Genomic DNA, 25,862 nt, shown 5'->3' with positions numbered 1-25,862 from the left:
ACATAAACTACTGATTACAAGGCTTACTATTGTGCTACAGTTCTCAAAATATTGTGGTTTTGTTAAAATATTGTTAAAACACTGGACACATAGACCAACAGAATGAATAGAGACCCCAGAAATAGACTCATGCAAATATATTCAGCTGCATTTTGAAAAAGGTCCAGAGGAAAAGGAGAAAGTATAACCTATTCTATAAATGGGGATGTAATAATGGGATCTCTCCATGTTTAAAAAAAAAAGGAACCTTAATGCATATTTTACACCTTTTACAAAAGTGGACTGAAATAGACCATATGAAAGTGTAAAGTATACAGTAATAAAATACTATCATAAAACAGGGGAAATTAGGTATGACTTTGGGGTCACTGATAAGTTTTTAGATAAAACACCATACACAAGATCCATAAAAGAAAAAATAAAAAGTAGACTTTATCATATTTAAAAATGCTCATTCTATGAAAGAACAATTACAAGAGCAAAAACCTAAAACAAACAGGGAAGAATATTATTAAGTCACTGTATTAGTCTGTTCTCACCCTACTATAAAGAGCTGCATGAGACTGGGTAATTTATAAAGGAAAGAGGTTTAACTGACTCACAGTTCCACATGGCTTGGGGGGGCCTCAGGAAATTTACAATCATGACAGAAGGTGAGCAAACACGTTGTTCTTCACATGGTGGCAGGAGAGAGAAGTGCTGAGCAAAGGAAGAAAAGCCCTATATAAAACCATCAGATTTTATGAGAACTCACTCACTATCATGAGAACAGTAGCATGGGGGTAACCTGCCTCCATGATTCTATTACCTTCTGCCAGGTCCCTCCCACAACGCATAGGGATCATAGGAACTACATTTCAAAATGAGATTTGAGTGGAGACACAGCCAAACCATATCAGTCACGTATCTTACACAAGCTTTTATCCAGAATGTATAAAGAACTCTTAAAACTCAACAATACAAAACAAACAATCCAATTTAAAATGAGCAAAAATCTTGAGCACATACATCTCAAGACAGACATATGGCAAATAAACATATGAAAACATGTTTATTGTTATAAATTAATAGGGGAATGCAAATCATAACTATAATGGGATACTACTACATGCCTTTAGAACGGAAATAAAAAATTAAAATATCGAGTATTCCTGAAGATGTGCAGCAACAAAGATTTTCTTTCTTTTTTTCTTCTTTTTTCTTTTTTTTTTTTTTTTTTTTTTTTTTTTTGAGACGGAGTCTCACTCTGTCGCCCAGGCCGGAGTGCAGTGGCCGGATCTCAGCTCACTGTAAGCTCCGCCTCCCGGGTTTACGCCATTCTCCTGCCTCAGCCTCCTTAGTAGCTGGGACTATAGGCGCCTGCCACCTCGCCTGGCTAGTTTTTTTTTTTTTGTATTTTTTTAGTAGAGATGGGGTTTCACCGGGTTAGCCAGCATGGTCTCGATCTCCTGACCTCATGATCCGCCCGTCTCGGCCTCCCAAAGTGCTGGGATTACAGGCTTGAGCCACCGCGCCCGGCCAAAGATTCTCTTTCATTACTGTTGGGAATGTAAAATGACACGGTCACTTTAGGAAATAATTTGGCAGCTTTTTATAAAGTAAAACAGATGTCCAGTGTGAGGTTCAGCCATTCCATTCCTATACATGTATCAATGTGTAATGAAAACAAGTTCACATAAGAGCCTATAGGCGAGGCAAATGTTTTAGCAGCTCTACTTATAATCTCTAAATCCTGAAACAACGGAAACATCTTTCTTTTTTTTTTTTCTCTTTTTTGAGATGGAGTCTCACACTGTCCCCTGGGCTGGAGTGCAATGTCAGGATCTTGGCTCACTGCAACCTCTGCTTCCTGGGTTCAAGCAATTATCCTGCCTCAGCCTCCCAAGTAGCTGGTATTACAGGTGCCCACCACCATGCCTGGCTAAGTTTTTGTATTTTTAGTAGAGATGGGGTTTTACTCTGTTGGCCAGGCTGGTCTCAAACTCCTGACCTCATGATCCACCTGCCTTGGCCTTCCAAAGTGCTGGGATTACAGGCCTGAGCCACTGCGCCTGGCCTAACCAAGACATCTTTCAACAGGTGAACAGATAGACTATTGTGTCAATACCGTCAACTGCTATTCAGTAATAAAGGAACAGACTATTCACTTACACAGCAGTCCAGATGAATTTACATGTATTTTGCTATGTCAAAGAAGTCAGCCCCAAATGTCTACATATTGTATGACTTCATTCGTATAACATTCTGGAGAAGGCAAAATTATAGGTCGAGAAAACAGATCAGAGGTTGCCCACAATTAGGAGAAAGGGAAGAGTCGATCGCAAACGCATCACACAGAGAATTTTAGGGTGATGCCGCTGTTGTGTGTAGCGCTGGATGGTGGACACCTGTCTCTATGGGTTTCTCAAAACCTACCACAAGCTACACCACAAAACCTCATCCTTATTTTTTGCAAATTTAAAAAAAAAAAAAAAATTCACCAGGAAGTCAGAGGATTCCAGGAGGGAAAAGAAACTGATCAAAGACACTTTGGAAAATGGTATTTTGATTGGATTCTCTAAGGTTAAGACCAAACAAGCTGCATAGAAACACTCCGCTTTGGTTGGTAATTTTATCACAGGGACAAATGATAATTCTGACACTAGGTGAGAACAAATGGGTAAGTCAGTTGTAGATTATGTGAGCTGGAGTTGTCACTGCTGTGGAATGACTTTTTCTTGCAGTGTTGTGAAATGTTTCTTTCCCAGTGGTGTGTTAATTCTCCCCAGAATTCTCACCAACCTATTCAAGTATTTTAAAAATTCTTGCTCTTATGATTTTAAGACAAAAACACATCTGTTTTCAGCCCAGCTGGAGAAGCCTCATTACTATCACATCCTTTGTGTTCTAACTGAAACCCTGCACAGAAAACAACAAACGAGCACGGGAAATGTTGGAAAAGTATATTAAGCAAGCCAGACTCCCTGGGGAATGACACAGTGGTACATTCCTTGGGTTTCCTATTCTTCTCATCTGCCTCCAACCAGAAACCACACACAACAAAACCAAACCTAACAAAAACCCAGTTGTCTCAGCCAAAGAACCTGGAAAATAATGTCCTAGCAAGGAATACCCACCTGACTGTAGCCAAACATCTATGGAAAACCCCCCCAGACACCAGAGTTCAGTGGAGTCCAGTGTGGGGCTGATGATCCACTTCACTTCCACGGAGTGGAAGGCGGCAGCAGCGCTCTGATTCCCTTGCCTGATGGTGTCCGGGGGGCCAAGCAGGCAGGTAAATCTTCTCTCTCCCACATTGCAAAAGAAGGTGGCATTCCGGTATTTCTATCAAGGTGGTGTCAACAGACCAAGAAAGAAGTTGTTCTTCCATTTCCTGTCTGGCAAAAGCAGACAGTTCTACAATTCCCTTGCCAAGGTGGTGTCTGGAGGTGCCAGAGGTAAGCTTAGCCTCAAACTCATGCAGCAACAATGAGACTGAGGCAGGGTGAGGCAGGCTAGTGTCGCCTTCCTAACCCGGGTGTCACTGAAGTCCATCAGGAAGCTGAGCCTCTGCTGCCACCCAAATCAACCACACTGACAAGGTGGCATCATCTCCAATTCCCTGCCCCCTCACTTCTGGTGTCAGTAGAACCGGGGGTGAACCAAACCTCCACACTGACACAGCTGCAATGAGACTGAGTGAGGTGGTACCAGCAGGCAATTAGGAATTCTTTTGAAACAAATGTAAATCTTGAAAATCTCCACCAAAAACAAAACAAACAAACAAAAAATGAAAGTTATAAGAATTAACCAAATGGAAATTAAAGAATTAAAAAGTAAGATAACTGAAATAAAACTTCACTGGGTAAGCTTAATAGTAAAGGGGAGAAGACAGAAGATAGAATCAGTACACTTGAGGACAAATCAGTAGGATTTACTGATTCTAATCTGAACAAAAGAGAAAAAATATATACAAAACGAAACAACAGAGAACACCCTTGGAGACCTGTCAGGCAGCATCACAATATTGAATCTATGTATCATCAGAGACCAAGAAAGAGAGTAGAAAGAAATAGCGGGACTGGAAAAATAGTCAGTAAATTGATATCTGAAAACATCTTGATTTTGACAAAGACAGAAACCTATAGAATCAAGTAGCTGAGTAAATACTAAATAAGATAAACCTAAAGGAATGCATATTTAAACGTGTTATATAAAAACTTCTGAAAACAGAAGACAAAGAAAAATTCTTGAAAGCCTACCCGCCAAAAAACAATACAGACTTATAAAAATACAAATTCAAATGACAATAGAGTTCTCATCTGAAACAGTGTAGGATACAAGGAAGTGTCCCAACATTTATGTCCTGAAAGAAAAGAACTGTCAAATGCAAATTCTATGTCCAGTGTTTTCTTAAGAGCAATTGTAAAGGTATTTTCAGTTTCCACACACTCAATGTTAGTTCGTAGAAATATGATGAATTTGGAGGATGGATCATTTATCCTGTGAACTTGCTCAATATTATTATTTCTACAAGACTTTTTTAGTTTCTCTGAGACATTACGAAGACAATCGTGTAATCTGCAATAGAGGCCGTTTTCCTTCTTTTTTTTTTCAGTCAGTATGCCTTACTTGTTTGTTGCCCAATTGTGCTAACTAGAACTTTCAGTGCTCTGTCAAATAGCAGTGGTGAGAGCAGACGTCTCTGCCTTGTTTCCACCCTTAGGGGAAAACCATTCAGGCTTTCACCATTAAGTATGACATAGCTGTTTGTTTTTGATAAATATTCTTGATAAAGTTAAGGAAGTTTCCTTCTATTTCTAGGTTTCTGAAAGTTTTTAATCATAAAACTGTGCTATATTTTGGTAGATGCTTTTTCTGCATTAATTGAGATAGGTAGCATACGTATTTTTGAATCATGTTTCTTTGTCCCAGTTGATATTCCTTGTGTTTTAATTGTCATGTGTACATAATTTATATTTAAGATAACTGTAATATATATGTTAATGCCTAGATGTTCTACTTTATTTTCTGCTTGTTCATTCTCTTTTTCTTTCCTCTGCTCTCTTTCCTTACCTTCTGTGAGTTACTGAAATAGTTTTAGTATTATATAATTATTTCCTTATATAATTCTTTTAGTACATCTCTAAATAATTTTCTTACAAATTCATTTTAAAAAACTGTTACCAAAGAGGATATAAATGTGCATGAAAGAATTGAGAGAAGACCTAAATAAATTCACACATACCTTATTAATGGTTTGGAAGACTCAAGATAGCAAAGATGTCAACTCTCTTCAAATGGATGGGTAGACTTAATGACAGTCATATCAAAACCCCAGCTACATATTTTTTACGCATATAGATAAACCTATTTTAAGTTTATATGAAAAGGCACATGATATTGGTGGAGAGATGGACACATAAGTCAGCCGAACAGAATAAAGAATTCAGAAATTGACCCAAGCAAATATGCCCAACTCATTTTGACAATGGTACAAAAGCAATTGAAGGAGGAAGGATAGTCGTTTTAATAAATGTTACTGGAGAAAACAAACATTTATAAGCTCAAAATCTCAGTATAAACCTCACACTTTATACACTAATTAACTTGAAATGGTTTGCAAACTTAAATATAAAAGATTTTACTATAAACCTTTTAGGAAAAGACAGTTCTAAAAAAAATTATTGGGATCTAGGGCTAGATAAAAGTACTTTATTCTTATTTATATGTACTTTTTTTTTTTTTTCAGTAAAAGACCAATGTGTACCTGTACTTATTCTAAAAAAGAAAAATATTCAATATGCTTTTCCAGGTTAATAGACAAACGAAATAGATTAATCTTTCTCTATGAATCAGTGATCGAGCCATTATTGTTTTCCTGAGAGGAAAACTCTCTTTATGCTCATCATATTTTCGGAGCATTAGGAATGGAACCAGGGGGCCTTAGGTGAGATAGACATGCTGCCAGTGCAGGTGAGCAGGGAGGAAATTTCCAAACCCAAGAACTGGCAGAAACTGCTGGAGAGAGAATAGTTACTTGGGCTTCAAGTCTAGAGATTAATTGTGATGTGCCCTGCTCTGTAGAATAATAATAACAGTGTACTCCAGCAAACTATAGAACGGGTGATACGAATTGAATGTTACAACACACACATATGTATGTATGCGGATACAGACATGTGCACACATATGCACACATAGATATGTGTAACATGTGTGTATTTATAACTGAAGTTAAACCGTTAGGCAATAAGAATGCAGTCCTATTTTTCTACACTCTCTTTTCTAACATCTTTCAAACAGATGATGTTTTGGAAGATTTTCAATTCTTTTCAATAATTTTAAAAAATGATCAAACAGGACAAATATGCATGCTGAATTATTTTAATACCCTATTTTACATGTGGTTGTAAATAAGCAACCTGTTGTATAGATTCAGCATTTTGGATGTTAAGGTAAACATATAGCTGCTCCTCATTTGCAGAAGAGTGGATTTACAGTATGTGTGTCTGTTGCAAGTTGTATATTTAAATTACTTAAAAAATATCCTCTTTGGTAATAGTTTTTTAAAATGAATTTGTGGCACATTAGAAAGAATGTTTTAAAGCAAAATTGCTTTTTAGTTTGTATTCTCTAAACGTCAGAAGTTTACTTTGAAGAATTAAAAAACTTACTAGAGTATTCATATTTGACCTATAAAATAAGTAACTTAGATGGAATAATTTGAATCTGGAAATTTCTTTATACCACTAAATTAGAACTATCAATGCCATTTTAGTTTTACAGATTTTCCTTGACACATTATATTAGCTACTGGAAAGAGTTAAGACCCTTTATGAAAATACGATTTTAGTGATGCAACTTATATATGAGGCAGATAAGGAAGCATGGATCCCTGTGCCCGTTAACTAAGATGTTATGAAATAATTTATAACAGACGACAGTAGCGGGAGTGTGGTCAGGCGCGCCCCCTCCTCACCGGGCCCACCAGAAGCTTTCAGGGTTCTGGGAGAAACATGTCCAGGCCTGCAGAGGCTGTCACAGGGGAAAGGGCCAGGGCGGGGAACCCAGCACAGGCAGCCTGGCCTCGCAGGGAGTCGAAGGGTTTCGGAGGAAGCTGTGTCCACCCCGAGATCCTTCCTGTTCCATGTGCTCCAGCACAAGGCCCGCAGGAGGAGTCCATGAGCAAGACCGACCCAGACAAGCGGGCGGATGCCCTTGGCAGTGAGGGGAGCCCGGCCTGAGGGGCTGCGGGCGGCCTCCGAAGCACAGCGTCAGAGAAACTCCCACAGCTCTGTCAGGAGCGCTTGCTCCTTTATATCAGCACGGGGGTTGGGCCTGGGTGATCGGGGGAAGGGTCTGCCGGCGGGTCGGGGGGTCGCTGTGAGTGGGACGCCGTCTGACAGAGGAGGCTGTTCTGTTGTTCGGTTTCTCTCGGAATCTGCTCTAGAAGAGGGCAGAGGGCGGCCAGGAGAAAGCGCTGCTGGAATGAGGTAGATGCCGCTCGTTTTCACCAAGTGCAGTGCTTGGGATTTGAGGGGGTGGCAAAGTGACCTTGATCTATTTTCTCTGTGCAGGTCTCTGTTAGAGTCACCGTGGGGGTCTCCGCGGGGGTCTCCGTGTAGGTTTTGAAGGGCCTCTGTGTGAGTCTGTCAGGGGTTTCTGTGGGGAGGTCCCTCTGGGGTGTCTTCATGGGGGGATCGCAGTCAGATTCTCTGTTGGGGTCTGTGGGGGTCACTATGGGGAATCTCTGGAATCTCTATGAATGTGGGAATCTTTGAGTGTGGGGTGTACATGGGGGTCTCTGTGGGGCTCCTCTGCTGCAGGTCCCAGGATCCGGGGTCCCATTCATGTTGGGCCCACACTGGAGCTGCCCAGGTCACCACCCCAGACAGGACTTGGCTCCAGCAGTAGCCTGGGCGCCCAGAGTGACACCAGGGCCTTTTCCAAACAGGTCTCCAGCATGGGTCCCGCCACGCCTGGGTACAGGCCTGTCCCCTTGTCCTCAGCCTCCACAACCCCTGCATGTGCAGACCCCTCCCTGGGCAGAGCCCTCCGGGGAACCAGCTCCTGCCTTTGCTCCTGCCTTCCCTGGGGATGGCCAGGAGGGACCCAGCACCAGGATGGAGGAGCCCAGGACCGTGCCCTGTGGGGACTCTCCCTGTGAACCATGTGACCAGATCCTCTGAGGCCCAGTGTGTCCCCTGCCGGCACCTGGGCTTGGAGCCATAGATGTGCTGTGTCACCCAGGCCAGCCCTTGACTTCTGGGTCCCTCTGCCCTGGGAGTGGCACTGACCACTTTTACTTGTAATGATCACCGGACTGTGAGGACCCTGGTTACAGCTGTGGGCAGCTTGTGGATCCTGCACTTGCGAACTTATGTTTGTCTTCCTGGATTCTTCTCCCACCTCCCACCCTGGGCCTAGGTCCCCTCCTGTGGTTCCTGACCACAGAGTCCCACCAGGGGGCCAGGCAGCAGCCCTGGGTGCCTCCTGAAACAGACACCCCACACTAGTGGCCGGGAGACTGCTCTGGAGAGTGAGGCAGGGGACACCAGACGCAAACCCAGCGGTGTTATCAAGGCTGAGCCAAGTGCTGGCGGGGCCCAGGTCCGTCCCGGAACTCAGCAGGCAGGGAAGGGTCTGGGGAGGGTGTCACCTCTTCCCCACCAGGACATCTGGGAAGGAGCTGTCCCGCCTCTGACCCAGGGCCAGTACAGGACACCCCCACATTCCCAGGCTACCACGGGGCAGGGAGGCTGCTGGGATCCATCACTCCTCCAGCCTCAGGGGAGCCTACCAGCCCCTCAGGCCGTGAGGCCCCTGCAGACCCAGCCCCTACAGCAACACAGAAGTTACCTTAGTGAGAACGGGGATGCAGTGAGCCAGACCCGGTGGGGTCTCCATAGGGTTTGCTGTCCTTACACGTCCTGAAGGCTCTGGGTCGTGATCCAGCTTGGAAACCAGACACGGTTTCTCCCTGGACAGGGAGAAGAGGGGGTCCTCCACGTCCCTGCCAGCCTCCTCCAGGCCCAGCCATTCTGGAAGCCACACTCAGAAGGAGCGGACGCTGAGCCCTTTCCTGTGCCCTAGCATGGCACAGACAGAAGCCACCACCTCTGCAGGGAAACCAAGTGTATTGGGAACTTCTCTGTGAAAGTCGGGAACACATGGCTGTGATCACCCAGGCAGGACAGGCTTAACGTGTAGGTGTCAGTTTTATTTGAGTAGAAGCCTTCTCTGGTTCAGGAGGCAAGACCCCTGTGTAGACCTCAGTTCCAGCAGCCGCGGATGGGGCCACCCGAGGCGCTTGCCACTCGTGGCCTGTGGTGGTGGGGGCCAGCTGGGGACACAGGCTCCCGGGGAGGTGGGGCCCATCTGCTGTCTCTGTCCCTGATGTTCCTGTTTTTGACAGGACAGTGGTGGCCCCTGGGGGTGGCTTTGGGGCTGCAGGCCGGAGCTCTCATCTCTCTGCTATGTTCCTGGTGGCAGTGACCCCTGTGGCCGCAGGAAGGCACATTCTCCTGGGCGTGGAGGTCACCTTTGTGGCGACTGACGTCTGAGGGACCACGTCCCCACGGAAGCCCCAGTTTGTCCACCAGGATTTGCCCCACAACTCTGCTGATGGTCCAGGCTTCATCAACCATGCAGTCCATAAACAGCCTTGCTGGGCCAGACCCCCAGCTCTGGACAGCATCTGCCCCAGGCTTGCCTTTCTCCAGGACGTCTTCCCACCCTGCGCCTGTTTTCCTGGGGTGTAGACCCCGTGGATGGTGACCAATCTTTCTCCGGAAGTGGCTTTCTGGTGGCGTCTCTCCTTTCTCTGGCTGAGGCTGGTTGTATTTCCTTTCTTGTTTGTCTCCTATTTCCCTGGTGTGAGCAGAGTGGCTCCTCCCACTGGCTTCAGAGGTCCTTGGTCCCTTGGAGCCGTGTCCCTGCTCCCCTGGTCTGAGTCTCCTGCGGGCCTCGCCCTTGTCCGCAGAGCCCAGCGACTTCTGACTCTTCTGTTCGGCATTTGCTTTTGGGCTCCCAGGTTCCCGCTGCCCTGGGCTGTCCCCTCCCTTCCATAGGAGGGCCCATGGCCCCTGGGAAACTGTTGTGTTCTTATTGGACACACTCTGGGAGGTGGACAGAGGGGCCTGAGCGGGCAGCCTATCTGTGGCGGGGAGCATGTCCACGTGGCGGCCTGGAAGGCACAGATCTATGGCGCCATCCTGGAGGAGGACGCCCAAGGCATGGCCTGGTGGCTGCTCCACTGAATCCACCTGAACTAGGAGCGCAATCTCATTGACCACCTGGGCTTTCAGGCGCAGCTGCTCTGGATCCTGAGCAACACAGATTGTAGACCCTGAGGGGTTATCCATGGTCCCCAGAGCCCCCGTGCTGCTCAGATCCACCTGAATGCTTCCTGAACTTGTCCTCACACTGGCTCCCACGGTGACGTCCCAAGCGGGGGGCTTCTCCTCCCCCACCTTCAGTGCCTCCAGGGTGTCTTCGGCCCTTGCCCACTGGGACCCTATGCTGAGCTCTTGCAGGGCTCTGCTACTACACACGTCTCCTGGGGACATGCTCTCACTGTCAAACCTTGCCTCGTTCCCAGGCATTTCTGAACCCATACTCCCCTCTAGTCTGGGTTTGGGTTTCCCGGATGCCAGGACAGTCCTGCTCTGCCAGGTTCTGCCCACAAGGCTGCATGTGGGGGGCTGAGAAAACCCCCTGTCCTCATGTCGACTTGGAAAGGCCTCTGATCGCCCATGGGTGTCAGCTGACTGGGACCCTCTCAGGGGCCTCTGGGCTTCCTCCTGCTCAGGTGGTGCGGAAGCGAGAGCGCCACTCACCGTCAGGACTGACTTGCTTCTTGTTCTGTTGTCTCCTGGACCGTTCTGAGGATGTTTTCCCAGGAGAATGGGAACGTTGGCTGCAGACTCATCCCGAGATTCCCAGGAGGCCCAGGGGGGAAAGGTGGATTGTGGGAAGGGTGGGGCCTGAGCCTCACCTGACCAGACATTTATGGGCTCCAGGGACTGGAGGTCTGGACCCCACCTGTGTCTCACACGGAACCTTAGAAGATGCACTTCCAGCATCTGCTGGGTGCAGGGCTGGAGGAAGGAAAGCTCCCGGGAGGTGTTCGCGTGGGCTTTCCCACCCCTCCAGGATGCCAGCTTCCCGGGTTTCCTGTGGGCGTCAGACTGGGGAACAGCACATTTGACCATGAGCCAGGAGCGACGCACAGGCACGGGGATCCAGCCCTCTTTGATCTCCCCCACCTTCCTGGCCAGGTGGATTTGCAGCTTGTTTTCCAGATGCTTCTTGTCTGGGTCCCTGGGTGCAGAATTTACTGATTGGTACTTCCAGGGCCTCCACATGTCACCTTCCGCCTCCTCCTTGTCTTCCTCCAGAAACTTCACTGAGGTCCTTCCTGAGCCTTGATCCCGGCTTGGGTCTGGCCCTGGTTTGGACCGTAAGCACCCTTTCCCAGAGAACCTTCCGGAGCTCCTGAACCCGGTCTTCTGCACATCCTTCCTGCCCTTCCCTGCAAATCCGGAAGCCTGGGAGGGCAAGAGGGCCTCCTGCGTGTCTTCTGCCCGACTCTGGGGCCTCCCTGGGAATTCCCCCTCAGGCGGCGGCAGGTCCCCAGATGCCCGGAATCTGCTGGGAGGGCCACAGGACTGCTCCTGGTGGATGGCACTCCTTCCTTGCCACCGGTGCTCTGGGAGCTCAGGGCTGGTGGCAACCCCGGGAAGGATGGGGGCTGACTTGGGGCTCCAGGAGGCTGGCCTCTCCTGGGGAAGGTGGGCAGTGGGCTGCCTCAGGACAGTTGGAGACTTTTGGAGGAGAGAGGGCAAAACCCTCTTCCACTTTGGTCGCTTCTTCAAGGTCCATTCAAGATTCTCCTTTCCAGCGGGGATGACAGACTCTGTCTTCTCCTGGGTTGTTGGGTAAGATGCCCCACAGTCCCTAATCTGGGGTGGAGAAGAGCACGGTAGGCTTGGGACAGCGGGTGGGAGGTGGGCCTGGGTCTGGATCCCAGCCAAAAGCGGCGGCTGGGACTGTGGCCAGGCTGGAGTGAAAGGTTGGGGCTGCGCCATGTGGTGGGGCTGGGGCGGTGCCTGGGAAAGCTGTGAGGATGCCTCAACCTCAGGTTCACCTGGAAGAGAAGTGGAGGCTTCATCCAATGATACAGAGTGCGCATTCTGTGAGGAAGGCGGTGCCTGGGAAAGCTGTGCGGATGCCTCAACCTCAGGTCCACCTGGAAGAGAAGTGGAGGCTTCATCCAATGATACAGAGTGTGCATTCTGTGAGGAAGGTGGTGCTTGGGAAAGCTCTGAGGATACCTCGACCTCAGGTTCACCTGGAAGAGAAGTGGAGGCTTCATCCAATGATACGGAGTGTGCATTCTGTGAGGAAGGCTTGCTAGAAACCCAGGCTGTGGCTACCAGGGACTCGCTGTTGAAAGATGGGAGGTTCCAGAAAAGCTGGCTGCATTTCTGCTGCAAGTGGTCCCCCACCGCTGTGGCGTCAGAGACTTGCTGAGGACGGGGCAGCTGTTGTGGTTCAGTTGACACGTTCCAGAAGGGATCTAAAGTCGTGATGTCCCACTCCTTCCCCAGCGATGTCATCTGCAGGTGGTCGGCCCGTTCCCTTTCTTTCCCCTGCCACATCTTCATCAGTGCTCTCTTGGCGATGAGAGTCTCCAGCAGCCTCTGCACGTCAGGGTGGATGAATGTGCAGACACCTACCTCCACGTGCCTGGGTGTGGGGTCTCCCCAGAAGGAAGCCTCTAGGGGCTGGTCGGGAAGATGCTGTGGCTGGGATTTGCCATGTGAACAGGTGGAGAGGCCCCAGGTGGTGGCAGCCTCCCTCCAGCAATAGAGGTCCCGGATGGGATCGCTGGAGCACCCAAGGCCAGAGATCACCCTGGTTGGAGAAGGCAGCCCCTGGCTGTGTAGAGGGGAGCTCTTGGGGACGGGGCGTGTTGTGGAGCCACACTGAAGTCCAGCCAGGCTGGAGTCGGGTGGAGGTAGAGAGGTCAGGGGACCATGCGGCTGTGGTGAAGGAGGAAAAACCACATGTGGCCGGCATGCAGGGTGTTTTAGGGGAAGCAAGGGCTCTGGAGGCCCGGAGGCACTCAGGGTTGAGTGTGGTCCAAAAGGCTCTGAGAAGGTCATCGGACCTGGTGACTGGGTGGAGGCCAGAGGAGCTGGGGGAGCTGCTGGGGACAAGCTGGTGGGAGACAGATCTGGCATGCATTTCCCATGCAGCTGGTGGGCCTTAGCAGGCGCTGGTTTGCACACGTCACCCGGGGGGTCTCCACCTAATGGCAGATGGGAGCCGCCCTCGCCAGCGAGCTTCCTCAGGTGTCTGCAGGAGACAAGAGGCACAAGCTGCAGCCAGGGGCAGGTGGGGCCAGGAAGCCGGGAGGGGTGGGCACCTGAGGCCTTCAGCTCCTCCACCTCCCCCACTGCTGACTTCACAAAGCTCTGCCTAAGCCTGCCCCAGGGCTTCAGTCCTCTCCTCTCCTCTTCCCAGGACCTCTCCCTCCCAGATCACCAGCAGGCCCTAGGGTTGCATCAGAGGCCCTGGTAGGAAGGAGGACATGGAGAGAAGGGGGAAGCTCCTCACCTTTCCAGGAGGTTGTTCAGGTCCCGAGTCTCCTCCAGCTCCCTCAGGAGGTTTCTGCAAGCTGGAAGGCAGGAGACAGGGTTATGGTGGAGAGGGCGGTGCCTGGGAACCTCACGGAGGCTGAGTGGATGTCTCTTTAGGGGACACCACAGGGAACTAGACCCTGAAGCCCACACATCTGTGGCCAAGGCCACATGGCCCTGATGATGACAGGAAGGTGTCCACTGTGCAGCACTTTGTCATTTGCAAAAAGCGCTTCCACGTCCACCCCTTCATGGGTGTCACAACCATCTTGTTGGGAGAGCAAACAGGTGGTCTCAAAGAGGAGTCAGCCATGGCCGAGGTACACAGCTGTCCACATGGACCTGGAGCCTCCCTGACCTCCCCCCACATCCCGGCAGGCCTTGGTCCCTTCCCCACACCGCCCCCTTATGGGCAATACCGGTCCCAGGCCCCCGGCTTCATTCCCGCAGGGAATCTGAGGCCCCAGGTTCCGATTTCCCTCCCAGGCGTTTCCCTCTCAGGCCTCTGCAAATGACTTCCTCAGGGACAGGCGATGCTGTCACCTCTGGGGAGTCCCGGGGAGCAGCAGAGCCTCACCTTTCAGAGCTGAGATCTTCTTTCTGCTCCTGGACCTCCCCCTTCTCTCCCTTTGAGGCTGAGAGGCAAGAAAGGATGAGGGGCTGGGACCAGTTCTCAGTCTCCTCTCCCCAGACCAGCTGCACACATGCAGTGCTCATGAAGGACACGGCTCCCTGCCTCTAGCTCAGGGAGCTCTGTGTGCGCTTTTTACTCATGTTTATCGTGAATGAAATGTTTTCCGTTTTCCTTCTTAGGAAAATACAAGACGGGGTTTTCTGTGTGACTCCACCCTGTTCCCAGTCCCTGCTCCTCCCCTGAAGGCACACCCAGGCTCAGGTCTGCAGGCGCCTCTGAGCTGCCGGTAGGATTCTGCTTCGGAAGAGAATGGAGAGGAGGCCAGGGACCACAGGGTTGTGGTGAAGTCAGGAAAAAGCACCTGTGGCCGGGGTGCAGCCACAGGCGAATCCAGGCTCTTGTGGGAGGCTCTCGGGGGCTCAGCACAGCTCCCAGATCACACCCAGATCACACAGAGGAGGCTGGGCCCCCAGGCACCTGGCCCAGGAATGGGGTGATGAGGCAGGGCTGGGGCCTCTCCTCCCACAGAGACCTCACTCCTCTCCTGACCCGGTCGTCGCCACTGAGTCTGGTGTTGGTTTTTGCCCTGACGCCCCCTGCGCACCCCACAGATGGTCTGGGAGCTGGGGGTGGAATCCTCCGCCCACTCTCACCCCTGCCTGCCCTGCCCTGCCCTAGAGGGATGACGAGATTTCCCATCGTGGGAGCGTCTCTCGTTGTTTGGAAAAAGTGGAAATGAGGGGAGGAAAAGAAGAGAGAATCTTTCTCTGTGGGGCTGGGCTGAGGGCTCCTTACCTCCCTGCTGCTCCTCTTCCTCCTGGGCGGGGGTGAGGGCGGGTCACTGTGGAGGTAGGAGAGTAACAGGTAGAGGAGCACCAGGCCACACACACTGGTGAGGATGAAATCCATCATCCAGGGAGTGGAGCTGGGGCTCAGCCATGTGGCACTAGGGCTCTTCAGAGGAAAGAGCATTTTCTCCATCTGAAGTGCAATGTCGCCTTCAAGCAACTGAGGGCTGGGCATCCCCTTTGGGTCTAGGGAGTGGGGCCCAGGCCTGCATCACAGAGCTGGGGCCTCTTCCTCACAAAGGGCTCCTGGGGGTGGGGGAGGGGCAGTGGGAGGAGGAGGCTGAAGCACAGCCCCGCCCTCAACTCCCAGCCCTGGGTCCCTCCACCCTCCTGGGTCCCCCGGATCCCTCCTTCCCACTCTAGCTGCTCACCTGTCAGAGACAGCCCTGGGTCCATTTTCCATTCTGTTTCCTGGAACACAAGTGTCACCTGGTTTTGTGGAGATCTCTGTGCCAGTCCTTCAGTTTCTCGCTCCTTTAAGATCTAGGCTTCTCCCTGGAGTTTTCTGTCATTTCTCCGGTTTCTTGCTCTCAGGATGTTGTTTGTTTGCAGTTCTTTCTCTCTTAATACATTCTTGCCCTGCATCAACTCAGACATAGAATGTAAATTTTTTATATTTATTGATCGTTGTGAATTTTGATGATGATTTTCATAATTTTTTAAAAGTTTAATATTTATTTTTGTGGGCACACGGTAGGTGTATATGTTAATGGGGTATGTGAGATCCACACAGACCTGCAGTGCATGATAATCACAGCATGGTAAATGGGGTGTCCATCACCTCCAACCTTTTTCCTTTGTGTTACAAACCATCCAGTTATACTCTTTATTTTTTTAATGTACAATTAAATTCTTATTGACTATAGGCATTCTGTTGCTGTCAAATACTACAAATACTCAGTTTTATTCATTCTTTCTAATTGCCTTTTTTATCCATTAACCATCCCCACCTCTCTCGCCCTGTGCCTTCCCAGCCTCTAGTAACCATCCTTCTACTCTGTATCTCCATGAGTTTGACTGTTTACTTTTTAGCTCCCACAAATAAGAGAGAACATGTCATGGGTGTTTGTTTTTCTTTACCTAATTTCACTTAATGACCGCCAGTTCCATCCATGCTATTGCAAATGATAGGCTCTCACTGTCTTTTGTGGCTGAAGAGTGCTCCACCGCCTATGTGCACCACCTTTTCTTTATCCATTCGTTTGTTGATGGACACTAACTAGGTTGCTTTCCAATCTTGGCTATTGTGAACAGTGCTAGAAGGAACATGGGAGTGCAGGTATCCCTTCAATATACTGGTTTGCTTTCTTCTGGGTATGTACCCAGCATTGGGGTTGCTGGATCCTATGGTAGCTCTAGTTTTAGTTTTTGAGGAACCTCCAAGCAGTTCTCCATAGAAGTTGTGCTGACTCACATTTCCACCAACCGTGTGTGAGGGTTCCCATCACATCCTCGCCAGCATTTGTTATTGCCTGTCTTTTGGATAAAAGCCATTTTAACTGGGTTGAGATAATATCTCATTGTAGTTTTGATTGCCTTTCTCTGATGTCAGTGATGTTAAGCACCTTTTTGTATACCTGTTTGCCATTCATATGTCTTTTTTTGAGAAATGTCTATTCAGATCTTTCGTGTATTTTTAATTTTTTTATTATTTTATTTTAACTTTCAGGATACATGTGCAGGATGTGCAGATTTGTTACACAGGTAAGTGTGTACCATGGTGGTTTGCTGCACCTATCCACCCATCATCCAGGTATTAAGCCCGGCATGCATTATCTATTTTTTCTGATGCTCTCTCCTGGTTCTGAGTGGCCCCAGAGTGTGTTGTTCCCCTACCTGTGTGCATGTGTTCCTTTGGTCAGCTCTCACTTATAAGTGAGAACATGTGGTGTTTGGCTTTCTGTTCCTGTGTTAGTTTGCTGAGGATAATGGCTTCCAGCTTCATCCATGTCCCTGCAAAGGAGATGATCTCATTCTTTTTTATGGGTGTATAGCATTCCATGGTGTCTATGTACCACATTTTCTTTATCCAGTCTATCATTGGTGGGCATTTGGGTTGGTTCCATGTCTTTGCTACAGTGAACAGTGCTGCAGTGAATATATACATGCATTTATCTTTATAACAGAATGATTTATATTCCTTTGGGTATATACCCAGTAATGGGATTGCTGGGTCAAATGGTATTTTCTGTTCTAAATCTTTGAGGAATCGCCACAATGTCTCCCACAATGGTTGAACTAATTTACATTCCTGGCAACAGCGTAAAAGTGTTTCTATTTCTCCCCAACCTCACCAGCATCAGTTTTTCTTGACTTTTTAATAATTGCCATTCTGACTAGCATGTGATGGTATCTCATTCTGGTTTTGATTCCCATTTCTCTAACGATCAGTGATGTTGAGCTATTTTCCATATGTTTGTTGGCCACATCTATGTCTTCTTTTGAGAAGTGTTTGTTCATGTCCTTTGCCCACTTTTTAATGGGGTTGTTTGTTTTCTTCTTGTAAACTTCCTTAAGTTCCTTACAGATTATGGATATTGGACCTTTGTCAGATGGATAGATTGCAAAACTTTTCTCCCATTCTGTAGGTTGCTTGTTCACTCTGATGATAGTTTCTTTTGCTGTGCAGAAGCTCTTTAGTTTAATTAGGTCCCATTTGTCAATTTTTGCTTCTGTTACAATTGCTTTTGACGATTTCAACATAAAATATTTTCCCATGTCTATGACCTGAATGGTATTGCCTAGATTTTTTTTCTAGTGTTTTCATAGTTTTGGCTTTTACATTTAAGACTTTAATTTATCTTGAGTTAGTTTTTTTATAGGGTGTAAGGAAAAGATCCAGTTTCAATTTTCTGTGTATAGCTAGCCAGTTCTCACAACACCATTTATTAAATAGGAAATCCTTTCCCCATTGCTTGGTTTTGTCAGGTTTGTTGTCTTGCTCAGAGATTACACATTGAATTACCATTTGAAAGTCATCCCCCCCCACCTGGAGTGGATCAAAGATAACAGGGGCCAACAGGAGAAAGTTTGAGCCTTGCCAGGTCAAAATTGGTGCTGAACAAGGTAACTTGTGTCGTTTTGTTATACGTATTTTGCTTTGGCTGGGATGGAAAATATTGATTTGATTCCCTATGCAGCCTGTTGAGCAGTATCTTGCAAAATTGAGAAGCTTTTGCCTATGGTTCCATCAAACAGAAAAGGATGATTTTATTTTGTAATGGGGCTTGGCTCCCATAGCTGTAATACAGTGAGCAGGGTCATCAAAGCTGCTCTGGTCTTCTGAAAGCTGCAGAGAAAGGGAACCCAGAAACCTGGTATGCTGGCAAACAAAAAGGGTAAGAAATTCTTACCAATTCTCTCTCTCTCTTTCTCTCTCTCTCTCTCTCTCTCCTTCTCCCTCTGTGTGTTTGTTGGAGGGGTGGTGAATGCAAATGGTAAACATCACTGTTTGTCTCCTCTGCAAAGGTTTGATTAATAGACAAAAGGATTTGTGAGACTAGTCTTAGGCTGTAGCAAATCTGGAGCACTTTGTGCTAAGAATTTGTCTTTCTGTTTTGTTCTTTAATGGAGAGAGAGGTATCACAGGAGAGAAGGTGGGCTTAGGACCCCTATAAGCCTGCTTTTTAAGCCAGCCTAGCAGCTGGTAATTTATAAACTTTGCTGGGGGTCCCTGAGACCAGTGCCATATGATGTTTCTCTCTTTTTGCTTTATGTGCTTGAGACCTTAACCTTGTGACCATGTGGGGATACTTTCTCTTGGTCTCTGCCATCCAACAGACAGGAATTTGGGGATTCATGTCATAGCCCTAAAAATTATCTTGAGCAGTTTAAAGTCTTTGCAAGCTCGAAATTGGCTACTCTAGGCTACTTCTGGAAAGAGCAACAGAACCTTCTGAATGCTCTAATGCAGTAACCAAGGCTCTTGTCTTTTGACAGTGGCTGCCCCTGGTTCAGTTCTTGGCTTTGGAAATGATTCCTTTCTGGTTTGTTATTTGTGTAACTGCCATTTTTTGAGGATTCCCCCCCACCCCCCGCCCATGGATAGCATCTGATTTCCTGTCTTGAATTTTCCTTTCTCTGAACTACCCTGGGGAAATTCTAAATCTTGTTTTTTAAAAAAACAAAAAACTGCTTACCATCTCTTTGAAACACTTTGTGAGCTCATGGTTAAGTATAACCTTAGTTAAAACTTATTAGTTTCATGTGAGAGGTTACCTGGTATAGAATTCAAAAGCCAGAAATGTTGGTTGTCCTCACTAGAGTCTGGTAATAAGAGATTTTTAAAGATTTTTTTTTAAACAAAAGAGTTCAATGGTTAAAAGCTGCTTAGTTAAAAATAGATATCCAGGGTTAGGTGGCGTAACCCTGGATATCTGTTTTTATGCCTATAATCCCAGTACTTCAGGAGGCCAAAGCAGGAGGATTGCTTGAGTTCAGGAGTTTGAGACAAGCCTGGAAAACATAGACCAGATCACAAAAATAAATAAATAAAGTATCCAAACAACATCTATGTAAAAAGCCTTTATATTTTCCTCTTCTTGATTCATGTCTTTCTGGAAAAAGTTTTTTTTCTTCTGAATTGTTTTTCTCCATTTTTTTCTTCTTGCCACTCTTGAAGCCCACATGAGAGAACCTAGATAAATTCTAACAGCCTGGGATTCATAGGGAAAAACAGAGGAGGCACCACAGACCCCCATCCTGGGAAAACCCTCCATTTTCCTCATGGAACCCCAGGAACTGAAAGTTGATAGATCTCCCTTGAAATCTAAGTCTCAGTTCAATTTTACATCATGTTAACTGACTTTTTTTTTTAACTTTTGGGTATATCAAAAATTACTTCACATTATGGGAGAGCTTTTAGCCATGGTTTGTAATAGCCAGATAGGAAATATACTATAAGGGACTGCTAACGGCAATTGGGAGGGATACTTGGCTCCTTGAATGCTTGGGTCAGATAAGTGTGCTCTTGTCCACCTAGAAGGTATGGAAACATCCCCACACTGACTGAGAGATGAGAATTCCATGGAGGATGGGCTGACTACAAAATGGGCTGATTGGCTTTGGATTGTCTTACAATAGAATGCAGGGTAGAAGTACTACACTAGCTTCTTCTGTAGTATTTCCCTCTTTTGGGGGGAATCCTGGATCCTGTATAAAGTGGTACCCTTAATTTGGGGGATCTGTTTTGCCTTCCAGCTGTGCCAGCTTATTAGGCCCTAGCAATTGCATGCTTTCCCAGCCCTGTTTTTCACAGGGCTCCAGCCTGAATCCAGCAATCCCATTAGGAAACTTAAGAACTGGCAAATGAAAAACCTTACAAGTACTGGATCCTGTTTGTCTATGTATTTATATATGTTGTGTGTGTGATGTTTACATAAAAGAGCTATAATTAATTGGTTTAAAGAAAAGAAAACACTTAAATCAAATATTTTGCCAGATAAATTAAAACTAATGCCCTTTAATTCACCTAACTTTAGTAATCTTTTGGTGATAAAGACAGATTTAAAAATTATTGGTAAAATAAAAATGTCTTCAAAATTTAGACATGTAGTCTAAATCGGATCTGATATTAGGTTTGCTAAATGCTTTAAGATCATAAACTACTTCTTTAACTTTTGAAAATTATTCAATTTACCTAGCTTGGAATCATTAAATTCTAGATAAGGCCTGGTGACGTGTGAAATTAGCCCCCTAGCTATGCAAAGAAGGTTATAAAGGAAAGATATTTTGTATAAGAAAGAATCTTGTATGGTAAATTTTTGTCCTAAAGTGAAATGACTGGTTGTTTAAAAAGAGAGATGTTTAGAACAAGTCAGAAAGTCCAAGCATGTAATAGATGGTCTAAGTCATGAAAGGATTCATGAAAGGGAATTTGTGCAAGAAATGTTGTACAATTTAAAGATTATTAGGCTGCCTAAATGCTTAATAAAAATGCCACTGTGACTCATAACTATACACTTGCCTGCTTTACTGCTAGGTAAGTGCTGGGCACATGTGGAGTTAGCCACACCCCATAGCTATGCTGGAAAAAGTCAGACTTTACCTGCACTTCTGTCCTGGGTCTGTCGTAAGCTCCACACCTGGTACATAATTAAAATGGCTTACTAACCAGGTTTTTCACCAAAAATAGAAGTTGCACAGAGTTAACAGTGTAACGTGTATTTGAGGCTGCTGAAGAAAGTTCTACATGCAAGGTGTGTAAGAAAAGGAGAATGTACTTTTGGTAAAAGATTATAAGAAGGCATGGGAATATGGATTTCTTGCCCAAGTTCAGAGGGTTAAGTGAGATTGGAAAAATCTAAAGGTTTAAGCAAGTTGTGAAAGGTTTATAAAAAATTAATTGTAAAAGAGAATCTGTGTGTAAACATATTGGCTGAAGTTAAAGGGGTATTTGTTAGTTTTTCCATAAGTTGAACATCGGAATAAAAGCACAACAGAGTTTTCTTAAAATATGGTTCTGCTCTGTAACAACAACAACAACAACTAAATTGTAAAGGGTTATAAAAGGCTGGGTGCGGTGGCTCATGCCTTTAATCCTAGCACTTTGGGAGGCCGAGGCAGGCAGATCATGAGGTCAGGAGATCGAGACCATCCTGGATAACATGGTGAAATGCTGTCTCTACTAAATATACAAAAAATTAGCCAGGTATGGTGGCAGGTGCCTGTAGTCCCAGCTACTCGAGAGGCTGAGGCAGGAGAATGGCATGAACCTGGGAGGTGGAGCTTGCAGTGAGCCAAGATTGCACCACTGCACTCCAGCCTGGGCCACAGAGTGAGACTCTGTCTCAAAAAAAAGGTTTGTAAAAACATTAACTTATGGTCAAACTAATTAAAACTGGATAGATTTTTAAAATTTTACTAAAAACTAGCTTTAGCATTAAAGATGCACTAATGCAAACATGAAATTTGGTTTTTTCTTTTGAAAGAGATTCTTATGTAATACTGAGAGACAATGAAAAAATTTTGTTTGCCTTTAAGTAAACCCCAAAAAAGGGAGGGGAGAGAGAAGGGACCAATTCAACTGGCCTCATGCTGTCTTCACTGGGTCTTGTAGTTTGAGAAGCTGAGTCTCTTTTCTATCAAACTAAGGGTTTTTTCCTTTTTAAAACTTTGTGAGTTATCATTTTGGCTAAATAAATGACTTATGGTGACCTAGGATTCTATTTTGTGACATCCAGTGTTTTAAACCCTTGATATTTGACAAAGTTGCCAAGATCAAATTCAAAGTTAAAAAACAATAGGTCCCCTACAGTCCAAAAAGACATAGTCTGCTTATTTAATATATTAAAATCATGCAGGAAATACAGCCAATTATAAGATGCTGTTTAACTTTCTTTGGGTTATATTCATATTAATATGTTATTAGCATGTGTTTCAAAATTGTGTAAGATTCCTATAATTCTGATATGCCTTAGCATACGTTATCAGTAATAATTATAACTGCTATTTTAAATTATTGTGTGCTACAGAGGTTACAAATTTTCTTGTCAATTGTGTTTGACTGTGGCTGCCCTAAAATGTTTTGTCATCCACAGACAATTGTTGTCTTGTTTTGATCCTCTTTAGAAGATGGTTTTATAGGCCGGGCGCGGTGGCTCAAGCCTGTAATCCCAGCACTTTGGGAGGCCGAGACGGGCGGATCACGAGGTCAGGAGATGGAGACCATCCTGGCTAACACGGTGAAACCCTGTCTCTACTAAAAAATACAACAAACTAGCCGGGCGAGGTGGCGGGCGCCTGTAGTCCCAGCTACTCAGGAGGCTGAGGCAGGAGAATGGCGTAAACCCGGGAGGCGGAGCTTGCAGTGAGCTGAGATCCGGCCACTGCACTCCAGCCTGGGCGACAGAGCTAGACTCCATCTCAAAAAAAAAAAAAAAGAAGATGGTTTTATAATCAGCTATAAAACTTTGACAGGTGTTCTTGAATGCAAGTTTCTGCTAGCTTTGGAGATTGCAACATTAGAATAAAGGAAAAAATGTTTAGGACTCTCATAGAAAGCTGAAATGTTCATGAATATTAAGCAGAACAGGAGTTTACTGAATGGAATGAGCTAATAGAAAACTGAACTAATCTTTTCCTTTGCTTTTTTTTTTTTTTTTTTGTTTAAAATGTGGCTGATTCTTTTCATTTTTCAGAGCCAAGAAAACATTTCTTTTGAGCTACTTACAGCTTTTAACAATTGAGTAAAATATACTCCTGTGAACAAAATTTTAGAGCATATTTGTTTCTCTCTACCTGATTTCTCCAGGATCTGGAAGTTATTTGCAAGTATTCTTAATTTATGGCAACATAATTGTTTGCATAAGTGCACTAAGAATGTTTTCTTTTGCAACAGGACACAACTGGAGAAAATTATTTTACAAAGGCTTTGACTGGAATGGCATGCTTTTGTTTAAGGAATCAAACTTGACTTATAGAGCCAATAAAAACCCCTAGGGAAAACTGGCCTCATACTTTGTCTACACAATCCCTGTACAGGGTTCCTAACCTACGGTAAGTAAAGAATGTCACTTTCCAACAGGCCCAGGAATCTTAAGTTATCTTGGGATCTCAAAAAGAGAGGAATTTACCCAACTCATAGGCATTTGAGGGTACAAACCCATGGCTGGGATGGGCTTTAAAGTCTTATCTGAGACTCTTTATACAGAGTTACATCAAAGCCAATTTAAAAGGCCTATGTGAAAAATACTTATTCTTGCTGTGCTTTTAAATAATCATGCCAAGTATAATAAAACTAAAGTTTATTTCACAAACAAATTGGTCCTTATTTAATAAAAATAAGGACTGAAGAGAGAAAAATTATGTTTCAAAAACTACAGTACACCTGTTGTTAGTTGTATTTTTTTTTTCTGCAATTTAGACTGAATCCTAAATTTTGGAAGGCTAAAAGTGCCCAAACTAATGCTTTTAAATCTTTACTTTTAAAGCTGGTAATTGCACTCTTTGTTTTAGAACTCACTATTTACCTTATTGTACACTGTTTGCTTAAATGTCATACTAAAACTGTACATGAGAATATGAGTGCCTTTGTCATGAAAGCCTTGGAACCTCAGCCTGGCCTGTGTGAGTACGCTTAAACAGCTCAGACAGCTGCAAAGCAGTTCCACTCCTCTCACCTTGGGGTCAACACCTAGCCTACTATATCCCTGTCAGTGGGAAGAAGCCAGAGCGATCAATGGCCTTTTCCCATCTTCACAGCCCACACCTTAAAAATGAGGTGCTATGAAACCCTAAGGGAGGAATTGAAACAGTCTTTGCAAAAATTATAACTGAGGAAATTATGACAGTGAAAGATCAGACCTAACCGACTCCATCTTGCTTCTAACCTTTAAGCTGTCCTTGTTCATTCCTGGGCATAGGCCTAGCTAACCTCGGGAAGGAATTTGCAGACCTTGCACTAGATGAATCAGCTGACACCACCTAGACTGGTAATCAGTTCTGAGATCCCACCCAGGAACAGAAGACGGCAAGGAAACCTCACTTCATCCCCCTATGATTCCATCTCCAACTTGATCAATCAGCACTCCCCACTTCCCTAGCCCCTTCCCACCAAATTATCTTTAAAAACTTAGGCCGGGCACGGTGGCTCACACCTGTAATTCCAGCACTTTGGGAGGCCGAGGGATGCAGATCACAAGGTCAGAAGATCGAGACCAACCTGGCCAACATAGTGAAATCCTGTTTCTACTAAAAATACAAAAAATTAGCTGAGAGTGGTGGCAGGCACCTGTAATCCCAGACACTCAGGAGGCTGAAGCAGGAGAATTGCTTGAATCCAGGAGGCAGAGGTTGCAGTGAGCCAAGATGGCACCATTGCACTCCAGCCCAGGTAACAGTCTGAGACTCCATCTCAAAACAAAACAAAACAAAACAAAAAAAAAAACCACTTAGATCCCCAAATGCTCAGGAAGTCTGATTTGAATAATAATAAAACTCTGGTCTTCAGCAAAAATAAAGTAAAAATGCAGGTAAATTAATTCTAATAGTCTGTTGTTACCAAGGCTTTTTGAATTTACACAACAGCAGAACAATATTACAAGACAGAACCTTCAAAAGTCATCTCATTGCAACTCTGCGTCCCTAAGGAAGAGAAAAACATATGTGGAAAAATCCAGTGCTTTCTTAATGGCACCGAGGTCATTGTTTTCTTCTATAATTACAACAGCAAAATCTATATATCTGTGTATGTATACATGTATATGTGTTTTTTACACTTTAGATAGTATGTCATTCTCCATTTTATACAAATTTTATATAGAATACATATACATGAAAAGTGAATTGGAAAATATTAAGCATTAATAAAACAATGAATAAATCCTACTGAAATAACTTAGAATTACTGTTTTTATATTTATCAACAGCTCTAGAACTTTAACATGGACATATATAAAAGTGCCTGCTTCCTTAAAATTCCATTTTGATTTCTCATTTTGTTGTGTTTTGTTTCTGTTTTTGTTTTTTGTTTCGAGACAGAGTCTCGCTCTGTCGCCCAGGCTGGAGTGCAGTGGCACGATCTCAGCTCACTGCAACCTCTGCCTCCCCGGTTCAAGCGATTGTCCTGCCTCAGCCTCCTGAGTAGCTGGGATTACAGGCAACCGCCACCGCGCCCGGCAAATTTTTGTATGTATTTATTTATTTATTTTTAATTTTTTTTTTTTTTTTGGTAGAGACTGGGTTTCACCATGTTGGCCAGGCTGGTGTATGTTCCCATTTTGAAAAGTAAAGGTTTCAGCTGAACCAAGACCT

At 45.5% G+C, this 25,862-nt stretch overlaps 1 protein-coding gene across 1 annotated transcript; it reads right to left on the bottom strand.

Moving 5' to 3' along the window:
• Positions 1–9,201: 9,201 nt before the first annotated feature.
• On the bottom strand, positions 9,202–15,285 carry LOC112607767 (spermatogenesis-associated protein 31E1-like). Its single transcript, XM_025358888.1, is given in 6 exon segments — positions 9,202–9,281; positions 9,284–12,130; positions 12,335–13,344; positions 13,606–13,666; positions 14,206–14,263; positions 15,058–15,285. Coding segments are annotated over 6 exon segments (4,284 nt in total).
• Positions 15,286–25,862: the final 10,577 nt, after the last annotated feature.

This window comes from Theropithecus gelada, chromosome 15 (assembly GCF_003255815.1).
Source record: "Theropithecus gelada isolate Dixy chromosome 15, Tgel_1.0, whole genome shotgun sequence".
Lineage (NCBI taxonomy): Eukaryota > Metazoa > Chordata > Mammalia > Primates > Cercopithecidae > Theropithecus > Theropithecus gelada.
This window is presented reverse-complemented; position numbering and strand designations above follow the sequence as displayed.